General features: G+C 37.4%; 2 protein-coding genes across 3 annotated transcripts in view; one reads left to right on the forward strand and one right to left on the reverse strand.

Annotated features, from left to right (window-relative positions):
• The window catches only part of LOC134656893 (flotillin-2), a 384591-nt gene that overhangs the window by 69883 nt on the left and 296586 nt on the right, over positions 1 to 18122 (forward strand). The gene's annotated exons all lie outside the window — the stretch shown is intronic.
• LOC134656980 (uncharacterized) overlaps positions 4436 to 18122 on the reverse strand; it is a 32194-nt gene continuing 18507 nt past the window's right edge. The window contains exons 7-9 of the mRNA XM_063512545.1: positions 16533 to 16643; positions 5974 to 6118; positions 4436 to 5863 (exon numbers count right to left, since the gene is read on the reverse strand). Of these exons, the coding sequence (XP_063368615.1) occupies positions 4491 to 5863; positions 5974 to 6118; positions 16533 to 16643 (1629 nt within the window). The 3' untranslated portion in view covers positions 4436 to 4490. The remainder of the gene's footprint in view (positions 5864 to 5973; positions 6119 to 16532; positions 16644 to 18122) is intronic.

An 18122-nucleotide genomic window follows, 5' to 3' on the forward strand; every position in this document is an offset into this window, starting at 1 on the left:
CCCTAACTGGCATAATTGTCAATTAAACTAATGATGCAATTTTATTTGTTATTTATTTAAACTTTATTGCACAATAGAACATCTTAATGTATAAAAGGCGAACTTAATACCATGCGGCATTCTCTACCAGTCAACCAATCAATCAAAGTATCAGTCAATTTTGGCGATTAATCTCGCCTAAGAAAGATGTAAACAGTTAAACACTTACATCTCTGAACCTGAAAGGAATCCTTGTGTCACTAACACTGTCACTTCGCCAACGCCGGTAGCGTCCAACCGCGACACGCTCCTTTTGAGAAGTAATCACTATCGCGATCCTCCGTGTAGCCCTGCCCGTGACCTTTAATTGATGGTTTAACAATAATAACGACCAGAATATAGTATAATGAACTGTAACATATCCTTTTAAGAGCGAGTATGGTTTGTACAGCCGTATTTTCTTGCAAAAAAGGGATAGGACCTATGCACGTCACGCGAAATACCGGCTTTTGGGTTCCGTAGCTCAGAATGAATTAACTTGGGACACAAACAATATTTTAATCAATGTAATGGGCTAGTATGTATTTGCCAACTATTTTTTGTCCGAACCTTAAAATTCTATCAAAGAAATTAATTTTCTTTCTCACGCAATTTTAACTCGATTTGAATTGATGAGTTAGGCTAATTGGCGTAGGAAGCGTCAAAGAAAAGAGTTAATTCAACCTCTTAGTCACTGGATAGGGAAGTGCTAAAGATGTTTTTTTTTCAAGCTCTCATTTATCAACATTTAAACCTTCGAGAAGCTAGATCTATTTCGAATTGTTTACTCTACTCGATTATGTATGTATGTATAAACTCTTTATTGTACAAAACACAGAACACACATTTATTCCTTATGTACCTATAAATACATCTAACATTTTATTTCACTTCATCTCCTTCCATTTATTACGTGTTGAAAATGGGATTCTATTTCATTTTATTCAGTCGGCAGTTTTTTTGATGTTTTTTTATTACATATAAAACGAACTTAGGTACCTGTGTGTATGTCAGGTTCTATCATGATTATGCAAGCTGCTCAATTCGAAACGAATAAATAAATATATAACTCCCACTCATCCCTCCTAATGTATGAAAAGAGCGAAATCTATTTACACAGATGAATGAAAAAAGCCTAATTAATAGTTAGCCTAAACTAAAGTGTTAGGTTTAGAGAGTGATCCCGGTACTGATTTTCTATACAAATACATGCAGTACCGGAACCAGGAATTCCCGGTTCTCGCCATACAAACTCAGTACCGGAAGCATTCCCTTAGGTTAGGCGGTGCGTTATGTTATGTCGTTGCGTTTTTAATATATTATATGATTACTTGTATAAGTTTGTGAGTCATTCGATTGAGAAGTGAAGTTGAATTCAAGGTCAAAATTATTCAAAATAAACCCTATTCTCATTTGGTCGAAATGGCACCGTGGCCAAACTCTGCCAAAATTGTATGGTTTCACCGTACAGAACCCTTCTTGCTCGCACTGGGTTCGTTAATAACCAATTCCTTGCTAAAGATCCGTCTGCACCTTGCTTTTGTTTTTTTTGTGAAGTGCGGTAATTACCAAGAGTGTAAGTACATGTGCATTAACTACTGCGCATCTGTCAGCTCGATAAGTAGAGAAAACGTGTATGATATGATCTAACCGAGTCTATCGCTAACTTAAATAATATGTAGAAAATATCACGCGACTTTTCGTTGACATATGTCATCTCGATACACTTTTACTTTTCGATTTACGTTTGTCGATAACGATAAACGATTGTCATCTGAGGTTCTGAATACCTCGACGAGAAACAACCAAATCAAGTTTATAAAGAAACTACAAGCATGGCTTACTCCATTTCCCTTTGATTACGAGCTTTCTTAAGCATGAAGCTGATACAGAGATTTCAGAGTCATCAGCTTTGTAACTGTATCTTGTCGTATTTACTAGGTATAATCCTTTTCCCTACCCAATCTCGTTACAATCGATATCTAGTTATTATAAAGAGACACGATACATTATCGCGTCATCATGACGTCTGTTCCTATACTATCTCATTTCAATAATATATGTGCCCGCCCATTTAATTTACATATTTATGATTTTACTGTAAAATACCAAAAAAAGGAAGAAATTTGTCTGTTTTACGAAACTTGTCCACCCACGATGTTTTACATTTGCTGTAATAAAAAATATACCATAGAATTAATATTTTTTGTAATAAAAAATCAATTTGTGAAGGATGTGCCTACTCGCAGGACATATCATTCAATACACAAGGGTGCAGGCAGGTACGTTTATGCACGAATGTTGATGTCGGGTATTCCTTTGTTCCTATGTGTAAGTAGACCGGACGTGCTTCAAGTTCAAGATGGCCTACCTAGTAGTAAATGTATTCATCTAGACTACCAGTATGTTCGTGTGTATAAATTGAATAATGTAAATGCCGGCCGGCACTGATAGCCGAGTAGTAAATGCGAATTCCATATTGGAGGCCGTGGATTTCAAAGCCATGCTCTTGCCAATATGATTCTCGTATGAATTTTACTAAAGCTCTCTTAATTTTCTCTGCCTCGACCCATGCTTATTCAGTGGCATATGTCGTTTTTCAGTTGTTGGAATTTTGATTTCATTTAATAAATCAAATTTAAATGACATAATCGGTCAAGAGCCAACGGCCTACCACTCCATGGGCACAGAATAAGTAATAGTATTATCATACAGAACGGACACGTACCGCCCCGCCCCGACTCGGATTACCTCGCCCGCGACTGGCCGCGACATGAATGTGTGCGTAAGTCGCTCTACTGAGAGCATGTCAGGATTCCGTCAGAAACTCAATGACCCGTGTACAGACGTGTCGCGCACACATATAAACGCAAATCATTTTTGATGTATGGCGTGTCCGCCCTGTGCCATGGGTTTATAAGTAGGTAACAATACTTTTTAGTGATTAAGTTCGCATGCTTTTATTTTGTACCTTTCTTTTTAGGGTTCCGTACCCAAAGGGTAAAAACGGGACCCTGTTACTAAGACTCCGCTGTCCGTCCGTCCGTCCGTCCGTCTGTCACCAGGCTGTATCTCAGGAACCGTGATAGCTAGACAGTTGAAATTTTCACAGATGATGTATTTCTGTTGCCGCTATAACAACAAATACTAAAAATAGAATAAAATAAAGATTTAAGTGGGGCTCCCATACAACAAACGTGATTTTTGACCGAAGTTAAGCAACGTCGGGCGGGGTCAGTACTTGGATGGGTGACCGTTTTTTTGCCTGTTTTTTTTTTGCTTGTTTTGCTCTATTTTTTGTTGATGGTGCGGAACCCTCCGTGCGCGAGTCCGACTCGCACTTGGCCAGTTTTTTTGTTTTTATCTGATGTCAGTTCCATGTATGTTATAATGGGTATGAATAAATAAATTACCTATCGCTACATTATTTGGTTACCTTTATACAAAGTGTATGAAATGATAACAGAACTGAATACATACAATCTTTTGACACCTTTTTCTCCTTAGGATTGAAAGAGCTCGCGAGTTGCGAGTTTTAAGAGTTCGTAGCAAGCTCGGCGGAATTTCACCTTCCCATACAAACGAAGTTTCGTTCTCATTTTATAACTACGTGTTGGTTTGTAATGAAACTTTGCACATACAACGACATGAGATATATCTATATCTGTAATTAGTTCATATAGCTCCAGTTAATACCTAAAACAAACGAAATAGAGCAATAACAAGTTTTGTATAAAAAAACTTAAATTCGTTGTATTATTTTTACTATGGTATCTGTAGCTACATAAACTATTTACATAATCTTTTTTAAGGAAATGAAAGGAGGGATGTCTAATTTTTTTATAACTAGTTTTGCAATTTTTTTCTGTCTACCTAAACTACCATCTTAGAGAATTTATAACAGCTAATAAATTCATTTAATAATATCAGGTTTCTTTAGATAACGGAAAGAAAAAATGGAGTGACTTATTCACCTTTTATTAATTAATATATATACTTCGATTTACATTTACAAGTACAATAAAGTCTAATAATAAATAACAAAGTATTTATTGTGAACTTATTTATAAATAACTTAAAAAAACACGTTTACTGTACAAGTCACGCTTGTGATGTAGGTAAATTGAATAGTGATAATATATTAAAATAAATTATAAATAAATAATTCCTAGACTAGACCATTGGTACAAAGATAAAATCCAAGGACCACGTTAAATGATAATTTAAAATATTATGTGCTCATACTGAGAATGGTACTCAGTGCAATGAATAATATGTATAATACACACAACGCAAATGTAAATTATAGGTTCATGTTTGTAACGTTTATCTAATAGAATTAGAATCAATCAAATAAGGAAACCTTAACGTATGTCTCACAAATAAATATTTAAAATTACAATCGCTACTGATCATATGAGTAAGTTCATTGCCTAGACTGGGATTTTCGTCAATATTAGATATTATGCCGATTAAATCAGCTTGATATGTATGCCCCAGTCTTCCTTAATCATATCCGCTGCCTTCTCAGCAATCATTAAAGTTGGGGCGTTTGTGTGCGCTGCTGGAACATGCGGCATAATGCTCGCGTCCACTACCCTCAGACCTTTTATGCCGTACACCTTCAATCTCGAGTCCACGACAGCTTCAGGGTCGTCTCGCGGCCCCATCTTAGCTGTACAGCAATGATGATAAATCGTATTCGTTATAGTCTTCATTGCACAGTACCAATATGAGTCTGAGTTAAACTTGTGGTGCGCACAATTCGGCAACGGAATATCGTGCAATCTGCTGCCAAACTTTTGAAACGCTTTAGTCTTCGATAGCTGAATTATTTTTCTTATACCGTGTAATATAACCTTTTGGTCGTGGCCTCCATCTGAAAAGTAGTTTGCGTAGATAAGCGGCTTTGTGTAAGGGTTTTTATTCTTCAGCATTATTCGGCCTTTCGACTCCGGGAGTAGAAGCATCGGGAACACCATCCACGTGTCGCGATCTTGAATTGGTCCGTAAACTTTGTTGTAGATACGATCATCAATAGCGAAAGCTTGTTTATACGACGGCTGGCTAACCAATGAGCCTGCTACGAACAACAACTCTAAATCAGGATAGCCGTCAGGGTCGTTTGGGTTATTAGTGTCGATGAAAGCGATAGCTTCAGTTCCGCTTGGCGCTGACAAAGGCCCGGTATGATGGCTGAAATATTCTAGAATGTTGCTGAATGTAGCCACGCGTTCAGATCTTATAGAATCAGTTGTGTTTATTAAGAAAGTCAGACCACCTAATGCCCAGTGGTCTTGGAGATTATATCCGACGGGTAAATCGACGATTGTTGTGATGTTCTTTTCCGTCAAGTGCTGTTTAGGGCCTATTCCGCTGATCATTAACATTTGAGGGGAATTAATAGCACCAGCTGACAGGATGACTTCTCGCGTCGCCTTCACGATGTAGCGGCGACCAGCTTTGCGGAACTCCACGCCGTATGCTCGTCTCGTCCAAGGATCAATTAAAATACGCGTTACCATAGCATTCTTGGTTACGTGGAAGTTTTTTCTATATTTTATAGGGTGAAGGAAAGCCCGACTCGCACTCATGCGAGTTCCATTGTTCATCGTAAATTGTATGATGGAATATCCGATTTGTTGTTCGCCGTTGTAATCTACTATATTCCCGCCAGTCTCGACGCCCGCTTGAAGGAACGCGTCTGAGAGTCGCGTCCTCCAGCTGGGATACTGAAGGGTCATCTCTCCCTTTGTTGAATGGTATACTTTATCTCTCCTCAGTTCTGGTACTTGCATGTTTTCAGACTTCTTGAAGTATTTGAGAACTGATGCGAAGTCCCATCCTGTTGAATATGCCAAATAGGACTATGAGAAAGAAAGGAAATAATACAATTTCTGAAGTTCTAACCTAGGCTCTGAACGTGAAAATAGACAGAATATAAAACGTTGTTACCTGGGTTGCCATTCGCCGCCCACCGGTCGTAGTCCCTTCTGTTGCCCCTCGTGTGCATCATGGAGTGCAGAACCGAGGAGCCGCCGACCACGCGGCCCCGCGGCCAGGAGCACCGACCATCGCGCATGCCCATGCAGCCAGCTCTCTGTAACAATATAACATGAGTAAATCGGAATCCATCAATGGGGACTACTGCGAGTGTCTTTGGTGCTAGGGGCGCCACTGTAATGCGGTTCTTTTCAAATGTCACTTTCATTTCAATACATTTCTTATGGCTATTCATAAAATAGATCATATATATTAGAAAAAGTTATGGCTTTAAAATCTAAACCAATTAAATTTTACAGATGTCACTTTTCATTGAATGATTATCAGATCGAACATGGTGGGATAAATAAAACGACGTTTATTTATCCCACCGTGTTTGATCTGATAATCATTCAATGAAAAGGGCACCTGCCCAGCCCACCAAACGGTCTTTCTTTTTCCAAACGGTAGACAATGCATCGGAAGCTTTTTTTAAAAAAATTTCAATATCGGCTTTCGTTTTTAGATGTCCGAAAAAAATGGGAAATTTTGTCGTTTTTTTGCATCATGTTCGAATTTCCAAACAATGTTAAGTATAAATTTTCTAAAATTTGGTACTACACGATGCCCCGCGATTCCTGCATCTTTTAACACCAATGCCTTTATTGTATCTTTATAATTTTAGGTTTAGGTACCTAATTTAATATATATTTACAAAGGTATTACATCAATTTTAGACGAAACCTAATGTCACCTGGGGCATAGTCCCCAGGACACTGGCCGCATTTCCCCGCTGTATGGTTAAACTCAGCCTTTGGGCAAAATATGACCTTGCTCGTAGGTCACCAGACACCCCAACAAGTTTTCGGGAAATAATATATTTAAATAATGTTTTGGTGTCTGACGACCAAGGCCCAAAAGTCTCGGCCGCAAGTGCCGCAAATTCGTAATTATTTTTCAGAAATGCGTATTTGCGGCACTTGGTAGTCTGGGCGTCGTCAGCCGCTGCACCTGGCCTTCTGGAAGAGCGCCGGACATGGGACGGGGCCAGTGTGTCTACACAAGTCACGTCCCATGCCAAGGGCCGTCCCAGAAACCAAGGCACGAGCGTACATCCGTCGGGTCTTTTACCGTCCGCCGCGGATAGACCTACTGGCTCCAGGGTTGCTGGTATGGAAGCCGTGCCGAGAGCCCTACGGTCATTAAGTGCCCCGTGTCTAAAAATTCGCCCAGCACTCTAAAAATTACGCATCAGGAAATAATAATAAATGAGTTAATGCATCTTAAATTGCTATATAAAACATAATAATATGCATAAAACATTTTTATTTGACATTTACGCCACATTTATTTATTTATTATCCATCATTCAAGGAGTGAATAAATCTTATGCTTTTGCGTTGAAGGCATCGTTTGGATGAATAAATCTAAAGATTTTTATATTTTCTAATCACGCAAAAGTAATAATGAAATTAATTAAGTATAATTATCTCTATAAATAGCTAAATAGGTTGCAGAAAAAACACATCGATTTTTTTTTTCTAGAAACAACAGAGTCGCATGGCACAATTTTTTTTGTTGTCTATTCACCTAATTCGGATAGAGATTAGATTTTTATATCAGTCCCCTTGTATTTAATAAATGAAACACCACAAAAAATATTAGCTTCGCTCGATCATAAAATGTTGCAGGACGAAGTAGGGTAAACCAATTAACCTTTGTAGGGATTTCGGAATCCTGCGTGTCAATGGTATTTGACCTATTTTGTTGTTTCCGAGGTGAGTTACATCAAATAGTTTATGAACATTGTAATAATAAGTATAGAAGAGTACTGTTAAGTTAACTGATTAAATAAATGCTGTATATCTCAATTTACTTTTTGCCATAAAATTAAAAACTCTTCCTCATTATAGGACGGTATTTCCCGGTTGCATCCTGAAAGAGGCAAGGGTGAGCGTTTTTGTCAGGTGTACATTGGACAGAAGACGTTTTTTGTTTGTCTGTGATAGTGTTTGTATCACGTCGTCCCATTCCTTTGGTAGTAGGTACCTAATCGTAATTTTACTACTTGGGAAACCTTAAATAGAAAACAAAAGCGGTAACTAACTAACTACCAGTAGCGATAATGACACTATTGTCGCTGCGGTAACGACGTCTGGCTCAAAACTTGTACTTGATTGTTAAGAATCTAATTTATCTTTAAGAAGTTGACTTGACAGGCCATTGCTGGGAAATGGGGGAATGCAGGTTTTTAGCTTGCTGTTCACAAAGTCGAATATTTGACATCCAGTATTGTATACCTTAAGTTTCCCAACATCATATATCTCCTTGAGCATTTATATCGATGTGTCATCAATTGTTACTTGTCCATTTACACGCACTTTAATTGTTCGGACTGACTTGAAATGAGATCGTTGTTGTATGAACGGTATTCAGAACACCAAAAATCTTAATTTGTATGTACTTATTATTGGAATGTTACTTTAATGTTTTTCGTAACGTATTTAGTAGTCATCGCATAGCATATAATTCTCAATATTTCTATAATTAGATAGGTACGATTACTAACTGTTGAATGCAACCGCCCTTTATGACTAGTCCAACTTTGTTGCCTTTTAAAAGAACAATTGTTTGTATAATCGGATAATTGTCTGAACTGGCCTCGTGCTGCCGCTGCTGTGCCTTGCATTACAAATTGTTTAATCGAGGCTCGATAAACGCACTAAGGTTAGATGACCGCATGATCTGAATGCTGGGTAAAAATTTCGAATGCTGGGTAAAAAGTTCTTATTGGATATGGATGATACAATGATTACATTACAGTAGTGAATAAAATTAAGTCTTGGTGGTAAGCTAGAAGTAGGAGCGGGCGGGACAAACGCCAATCGAAAAGTAAACATGTGTCGAGGTAATTTCCGTTTCTATTGGTGTTTTATATTAATGATTTTCGCATAGCTAGGGCCCCTGGCGGAGAGTTAGCCTAGCTAGCTAGATCGAGGAGACGACCCGCGATTTTTTCGAAACATCTACAATTATAGATGGTCAAGCAGATCTTGTCAGTAGAAAAAGGCGGCAAAGGTTATAGCCGGGTAAGCATGGCCAAACTGCCCTTAGCGAAAAAAACAATTTCCTTTTACTGGATTATTAACCTATGTATATGTAGTGCATTCACCAAATATTAAGCCTCAAATGCTTCAGATTTTTAAAAAAAATGCAAAAAAAGAAAAATCATTTTTATTTTATTACAGCCAAAGTACTAATCCGATTTCTTTGTAATTTGGGTATGTTGTATATACAATTAAGGTCGCTTTCTGAAAAAAATAATATTGAATTATCTCTTAAAATAATAGTAAAAAATTTAGATGAAAATTTTCAGAAAAATAAAAGAAATACATGCGAGATAGCGACAGTTATCAAATTTACATATTTCATGTAGAATTTAATAATGTTTAACATATATTTTTTTCAAAAATTAAAATCGGGATTAACAGTGTTAAAAACTCGAATTTGTAACATCCCATAATACCTTCTCTTCATACAAAATAACTTGTACGTTATACTAGAAAGTTATATTCCCAACGCAATTTGAATTTAGAACGCGACTTATTTCGCTGAGCGCGGACCTTAAACTCCGTGGCTGTATGCGGCTAGGGCGAACGGCATTTAGAGATTTAAAAAGCGGCCAAGTGCGAGTCGGACTCGCCCATGAAGGGTTCCGTATTTAGGCGATTTATGACGTATAAAAAAAAACTACTTACAAGATCTCGTTCAAACCAATTTTCGGTGGAAGTTTACATGGTAATGTACATCATATATTTTTTTTAGTTTTATCATTTTCTTATTTTAGAAGTTACAGGGGGGGGGACACACATTTTACCACTTTGGAAGTGTCTCTCGCGCAAACTATTCAGTTTAGAAAAAAATGATATTAGAAACCTCAATATCATTTTTGAAGATCTATCCATAGATACCCCACACGTATGGGTTTGATGAAAAAAAATTTTTGAGTTTCAGTTCGAAGTATGGGGAACCCCAAAAATTTATTGTTTTTTTTTCTATTTTTGTGTGAAAATCTTAATGCGGTTCACAGAATACATCTACTTACCAAGTTTCAACAGTATAGTTCTTATAGTTTCGGAGAAAAGTGGCTGTGACATACGGACGGACAGACAGACGGACAGACGGACAGACAGACAGACATGACGAATCTATAGGGTTCCGTTTTTTGCCATTTGGCTACGGAACCCTAAAAAAAGCGCGGGAACAGGAAAATAGGCACGAATTTTATACAGAGCGTTAACGATTGAAAAATGTCTGTTCCTTTGATGAATAAAATACGTCACATTCTAAATTCAAATTCGTAAAGACTGCGTTCACAATATACTTCATTCGTTTATGACTACTTAGCTTTGCTTGTATGAAGAGAGAGTATTATGGGATGTTACAAATTCGAGTTTTTCACACTGTTAATCCCGATTTTAATTTTTGAAAAAAATATATGTTAAACATTATTAAATTCTTCATAAAATATGTAAATTTGGTAACTGTCGCTATCTCGCACGTATTTTTTTTATTTTTCTGAAAATTTTCATCTCAATTTTTTACTATTATTTTAAGAGATAATTCAATATTATTTTTTTCAGAAAGCGACCTTAATTGTATATACAACATACCCAAATTACAAAGAAATCGGATTATTACTTTGGCTGTAATAAAATAAAAATGATTTTTCTTTTTTTGCATTTTTTTTTTAAATCTGAAGCATTTCAGGCTTAATATTTGGTGAAAGCACTACATATACATAGGTTAATAATCCAGTAAAAGGATATTGTTTTTTTCGCTAAGGGCAGTTTGGCCATGCTTACCCGGCTATACCCTTTGAAAAATGTAGGCGCGAAGGGCTATCGTCCCATAGAAAATTTGAATTTCGCGCCTTTTTTTACTGACAGGATTTGGTTGACCAGCTATATATCCGTCATGAGCCGAAGTGTACGCTGAGACCTGTACCTGCGACAGAATTTTTAAGAGTAAGTTTGGCTTTGCAAGCCATATTAGAGCTCACGCTCGTAGTTAGCTAGGGTTGCCGTTACCGATTACGGCATGGATATACCTATAAGTATATGTATTATGTACATTGTCTACACTTAGGGCCCGATTCGGATTTTGAACTAGATATCTATTAGACATCACCAAGATATGTCAGTGTCAAACAAGTGTCAAAAGTGACGTTTTTGTTTGATGAAACGTCACTTTTGACACTTGTTTGACACTGACATATCTTGGTGATGTCTTATAGATATCTATTATTTGACGTATCTTAAAGTTCGAATATGGCTGTTAGTATCCTCGATCAATATTAAAATTGCATGGAACATAAGTCGGGCTCCGACAAGACGAACTATGATTGCCGACAATGCCGACGCATTCACTTGCCATGCGCTGCACAACAGTGCAATTTTTGTAAAGGACCTTGTAAAAATTTTAAAAGTAAAAAAATTACGAACATATAATATGTCTGAACTGAATCCACTTAAAAAAAAATATAGTAATTTTTGCAAAAAATACTTAAAATATAAATATAATTTCAAAAAATGAGTAAGATTATGCTTGAGGGAATTCAGCGATTACTTTTTTTTATTATTTAAATACACATACATACATACATACATACATCACTGGCTCAGTGACCCAAAGAGGATCTTGGCCTCTGACACAAGAGGGCGCCACTCTACCCTATTCTGTGCCACTTCGCGCCAGTTGGGTATTCCAAGGGCGGACAGGTCTTTTTGGGTTTCGTCACTCCAGCGGTATCTGGGACGTCCAGACACTCCAGACGGACGTTTTCCACCCGGAAAATACACAAAAAAAAAATCAAAAACATGTTATCCGCTGTCCCGAGCACACACATCCATCTCGCTCACGCTTACGCTCAGTGAGGGTTAGAGAAGAATACAAACCTACTGGGCCTTAAGTGTTCTGTTGTTCGTTTAACTAGTCATGTTAATTATTATCGAAAAACAGGTTGTAAAAGGAATTAAAGTTTTAATTTTAATGTCTGTTCCTTGTCATTGTCAACTTAACATGGCCACGACTTTGAAATCGACCCAGTTATTGTGTTATCAAGTATGAAGCCTGCTTTCACATGTGGATGAATATTTTGTCGATTGCCAATACAATTTTACATTTTTTGACACATCACACTTAAACATCACGCACCTACATTTAAATATGTGAGCCTATATACGTCTCACTGCTGGGCACAGGCTTCCTCTCATGCGCGAGAGGGTTTGGGCTATAGTCCCCACGCTAGCCCAATGCGGATTGGGGACTTCACATACACCTTTGAATTTCCTCGCAGATGTATGTAGGTTTCCTCACGATGTTTTCCTTCACCGAAAAGCTAATGGTAAATATCAAATGATATTTTGTACATAAATTCCGAAAAACTCATTGGTACGAGCCAGGATTTGAACCCGCGACCTCCGGATTGAAAGTCGGACGTCATATCCACTCGGCCACCACCATACATTTAAATATAGTATTGCATAAGTCCTGACCAGAATACTGAATCCCACATGTCTTCAAAATGTAGTTCTTATTACCCATAAATAAAACGATTAAGAATGAATCTAAGTACAGCTTAGCTATATCAAATATCGTGTCCTCCTGAACTCCCATAACAGAATTCATAGTATTCCGTATAAAAACTCATTGATGTTATCTCTCCATTTATAGTGTGTCCCATTTCAAACATAGACAGAGATAATCATACAATTTTTGTCTTACACTAGTACTAGCACCCAAAAGAAAAGGATGAGTATAGTTTTATTGGTTCCTATTTACTGACAAATTGGTTTGACCATCTATATTAAATATTAACGTTTGATATGCTAATGTTGAATAACGGGTATGACCTAATGAACGTCATGCGGTAAGTGGTTCTACATTACACCTCGACCCAAACCAGGTTTGACATCCCAATTAGGTCGAGGAAAAGTCATTGTCATTGAAATGGTCTATCATGAGCAAGTGTCACCTGTCACGTAAGCGTCGCCCTTAGCTCTTTAGGCACGTACGTTTAGTAATAGTTATACAACGTTTCCTATCGGCTATCTGTTAGATACTGTAACATTGAGATAAGTCCTTCGTTATCTTTGTGGTGAGTCCTCACGTCAGCCAACGAATTGGCGAAGACCTTTTGTTTTGGGTGATTTTTAAATGAACGGTCTAAAAATCTGTATTCGGTGTCCGTTATACAGTTATATGTAATAGGTATACATACTTTTAGTTCAAGTCCATCGAAAACAGATTTTAATCTTCACAATATAGTCATACATAAATACTCGTAGTCGTCGCCGTCGAGTTAATCACATCGGTTATTAGAGCTTACATGGGATGATAGAATTGACTTGCAGCGATAAAAACATTTTTATGACCCAGTCCATAATTTTTCATGAAGTTTATTTTTTAAAGCTAGGTTCACAAGTCTACATCTGACTGTATCATTTTGCCATATCGTCGGTATACTTCTAAAACATGATAACTAACTGAAACATAGTTTCGAGAAAACGCGAGTTGTAACTTTGACCCTTAAATTTGTGAATTTAGAAACGCATTTTTACTAATTTAATTCTAGACATGAAATTTTTGAGATGTTAAAATTGCCTTAAATTGGTAAAATTGATATTTTCAATTTGAAAAATGTAAAATATTGGCCGATAAAAAAATGGGATGTGTTAGTTATCATGTTTTACCTGTATACAAAATGGACTAACATTAATATATTACATAAAAAATATATAAAAATGTATATTTATATAATTGAAAATAATGAGAAAGCTAATAAATATACTTTTACCCAGGATTATAAGCAAATTATAAAAACTAATGTAGCAATAAAAAGTAATAAATGACATGCAACATGTTACTATTTACAGGTAAAGAGTTATAAGTGAATTATTCTTCCAATTTTTGACTTTTCCCTTCTTTAGTGAAGAAATATGGGTGACAATACACTCCTTATAATTAAATAACTGTAAAAAATGTATATTACTGTTTTTTTTTGCAATTAACGAGTATATTTTGATCAGTTTTAAGTGAACTTAATATTATCTAGTTGTAAACTACACAATCTTTTGAAAGAAATGTTTTGAAGTAAATAGTGATAAATTGCGTCGTCGGTGCTACGCGACGGAAATATCATATGGCAAAATGATACAAATGCGACCTAGCTTAATTTGTATACTAATTACTTCAACGGTATTTAAATCGTATTGAACTGAAATAAATTTGCATTGGGTTTGTTTCGTTCTTTAACTTATTTCTTACACGTATTGATTGACTAGCCAGTGTTTTTGTGTGATGGCATTGGTATCAAATTTTGCAAAACGCAAAAATTAGAATTTGTATGTCCGTGCGATATCTGGTTTGTTCCTGGTTCGTCGTATTCCTGTTTCGTCGTATTCCTGTTTCGTCGGATTCCTGATTCGTCGTATTCTTGTTTCGTATGTATGCTAGAAAAAGTACGATCAACCTACATTAAATCTTCATATTTAGTAAATACTGGTTTACTGCACGACATATTTAATTATATGTATATAATTCCGACGAAACAAGAATACGACGAATCAGGAATCCGACGAAACAGGAATACGACGAACCAGGAACAAACCGTTTTGTATTATATTTCTCTTCATTTTATACATAGGTAAGTATGTTATGGAAATTGCGTAATCTTAAAATGTGCATTCTATATCTCCTGTTTGATTATATATAAGAACGCAGAAAGGCCGCTGTTATTTTCTTATCATTTTACCCGTACAGTAAATTAATACCTAGATTTTGAATTTATTCATACTTTCAGTTTTGTTCCGAAATAAAACAAATTGCTAAGATCACAGAACATATTAAAGAGGTTAGAATGGCTATCGCGCGCAATTAGTATCGGAACCGGTGTCGCCGCTCGTTCCTCTCCACATTTACTAACACTCGCGCAACGGTAGTAAAAACTAGCTAGCGCCTTGTGTGCGTGGTGAATGGATACGCCTCCTTTAGACAGATTTGATGTCTGGCTTCTTAATCTGAAGGTTATTGTGGCGCAAAAAGGCATGTTTACTTCATTTTCGGTCAGCGCGGGCGAGTAGCATGCGAGCGTTTGCTCAAAACCCCGCGGCGACACGTACCCTGCTCGCATCGCCATTCTAACTTGTTCTGTGGCTAAGATTGTGCGATTTGTGCGTCAACTTGGCATTGATTCGTACTCGGAATTACAACGTCTGTTCTTGTCCACTTAATCAGCAACAGTAGAGCCTTTCTCGTTTGCTTAAAATTGATATCTGACCTTAGTGACCTTCACCTTGAACGATATTATAGGCTCCTAAAGAGCTATGTTGATTGACAACTTGGTTTGAGGTAGTAGAGAGAAAGAATGACACTTGGCAGGACGTACGGACGTATACATTTTTAGGGTTCCGTACCCAAAGGGTAAAAACGGGACCCTATTACTAAGACTCCGCTGTCCGTCCGTCCGTCCGTCCGTCCGTCCGTCCGTCCGTCCGTCTGTCACCAGGCTGTATCTCACGAACCGTGATAGCTAGACAATTGAAATTTTCACAGATGATGTATTTCTGTTGCCGCTATAACAACAAATACTAAAAGCAGAATAAAATAAAGATTTAAGTGGGGCTCCCATACAACAAACGTGATTTTTGACCGAAGTTAAGCTACGTCGGGCGGGGTCAGTACTTGGATGGGTGACCGTTTTTTTGCTTGTTTTGCTCTATTTTTTGTTGATGGTGCGGAACCCTCCGTGCGCGAGTCCGACTCGCACTTGGCCGGTTTTTTAGGGTTCCGTACCCAAAGGGTAAAAACGGGACCCTATTACTAAGACTCCGCTGTCCGTCCGTCCGTCCGTCCGTCTGTCACCACCAGGCAGTATCTCACGAACCGTGATAGCTAGACAGTTGAAATTTCCACAGATGATGTATTTCTGTTGCCGCTATAACAACAAATACTAAAAACAGAATAAAATAAAGATTTAAGTGGGGGGACCGTTTTTTTTCTTGTTTTGCTCTACTTTTTGTTGGTAGTGCGGAACCCTCCGTGCGCGAGTCCGACTCGCACTTGGCCGGTTTTTAACACATTCACTGCCAAGAAATACGATCAACGGTCAATAGTCAGTTGTACCAAATAAATAACAATAAAAAACCGGCCAAGTGCGAGTCGGACTCGCGCACGGAGGGTTCCGCAAATAGAGCAAAACAAGCAAAAAAACGGTCACCCATCCAAGTACTGACCCCGCCCGACGTTGCTTAACTTCGGTCAAAAATCACGTTTGTTGTATGGGAGCCCCACTTAAATCTTTATTTAGTATTTGTTGTTATAGCGGCAACAGAAATACATCATCTGTGAAAATTTTAACTGTCTAGCTATCACGGTTCGTGAGATACAGCCTGGTGACAGACGGACGGACGGACGGACGGACGGACAGCGGAGTCTTAGTAAGTACGGAACCCTAAAAATCGAGTAGGTACCTGTGGCTCGGTGTGGTAGTCCCAATTGGCGTCGGTGAACTGTAGCATAGTGGCCATCACAGGTATGTCCATGAAAAGCTGCTCACTACCGCCCGCTTCTATGAGTAGCACCTGTAAAAACGCGACATATTTGGTATATTAGAATCGTATCAATGTTTGTATATACGAGACGCATTTAGCCCATTAATGTAATTTAAATTCATATTTGGTTAAGCGCTAGGAAATTTTCTGGTTCTACGAAACTATAAATTGCGGTGGATCAGTTCATCTGTGAAAACATCAAGGATTTCACACATTGGCTATGACAACGACATAATAATAATATATAAGTAATCTACTATGAAATCATACTTGAATCATTGTCTAATTGATCTAATTAGTGACGTGATGTTATTAATTATTAATAAAAATTCGTGAATCCATCCTTGCATAAAGCTGGAAACAAATTATCGGACGCGGCTGTGACGGACGCGGCTGACGCGCGCGACATAAGTGTGCACAGTCAGGAACTTCCAGCGCGCCAGATTTCTGTCGGATGTCCGAAGGCTCAAGGTTACATCCACGGCTTACCTCCGATAGTTTGCACAGTTCAGTGTATATTCATTATCTAGATACCTATAAGTCGCGGCTGTGAGCCGCGTCCGTCAGCCGCGTCCGATAATTTGTTTCCAGCTTAATTCTAGAATACTCTAACCCCGTTTATTTAATTTACCCGACTACTGTGGAACTAAACAGAAGAGTTATGATTATGATCCTAAAAGTTTTTTTTTCACGTATTAGAATTCACTAAACAATTGGACTGTCAAGTGAAGCTATAAATAGTACCTATAATGCGATAAGAATTTCTTTCATACATGGAAATATTTAGTAGTAACTGTTTCACTCCGTATTTTCCATGATTGTGGTGACTCATATCCAGATATAATCATGTTTTACCTCCGTCGCATAGCGAGCATGTTGCCTCATACGACTTCAAGATATCCGGATAAGCGAAACACCCTAATGTTACTTAATAGATACCAACGGACAACGCTTAGCTTAAATCATTGAAGGTAGGAAAATTACATTAGAAACAACATATATGGGTGCATCAACTTATTTATGTTATTCTGTCCTGTCAGTCAGGGGAGAATAGTAAAGATAAAGATAAAGATAAAAGATTTTTATTCGTGACGTTACATATTAGCATAGTAACATATTAGCATTTAGCTTGTCAGAAGAAATGGTGTACTATTTACGTACTACGTTCTACTAATATGCTAAGTCAACTCAGACCCATTATGAACCAGGCTTATAACTGCCATAAAAATGTATGTGTGGTTATTTTAAATATCATAAAACCATTAAGAGTGACCCATGCGACCGTAACTATGGCAACGGGTGACGAGAAAAACTCAAATGTGGTAGAGTTCTACTAAGAAAGTATTTTTTTGATTTATCAATCTCTGAATGAAAATTGAATGCAATTATGTACCTTAAAATCTTAGTGTTAAATTTTTAAGTTCATTTGTTTTTGAAATACCGCTTTCTAACTTAAGATAGGATGGCAGCGCGGGCGGAGGTTAGTTACGGATACAATACAAAATATGT

This window comes from Cydia amplana, chromosome 19 (assembly GCF_948474715.1).
Source record: "Cydia amplana chromosome 19, ilCydAmpl1.1, whole genome shotgun sequence".
Taxonomy (NCBI): Eukaryota; Metazoa; Arthropoda; class Insecta; order Lepidoptera; family Tortricidae; genus Cydia; species Cydia amplana.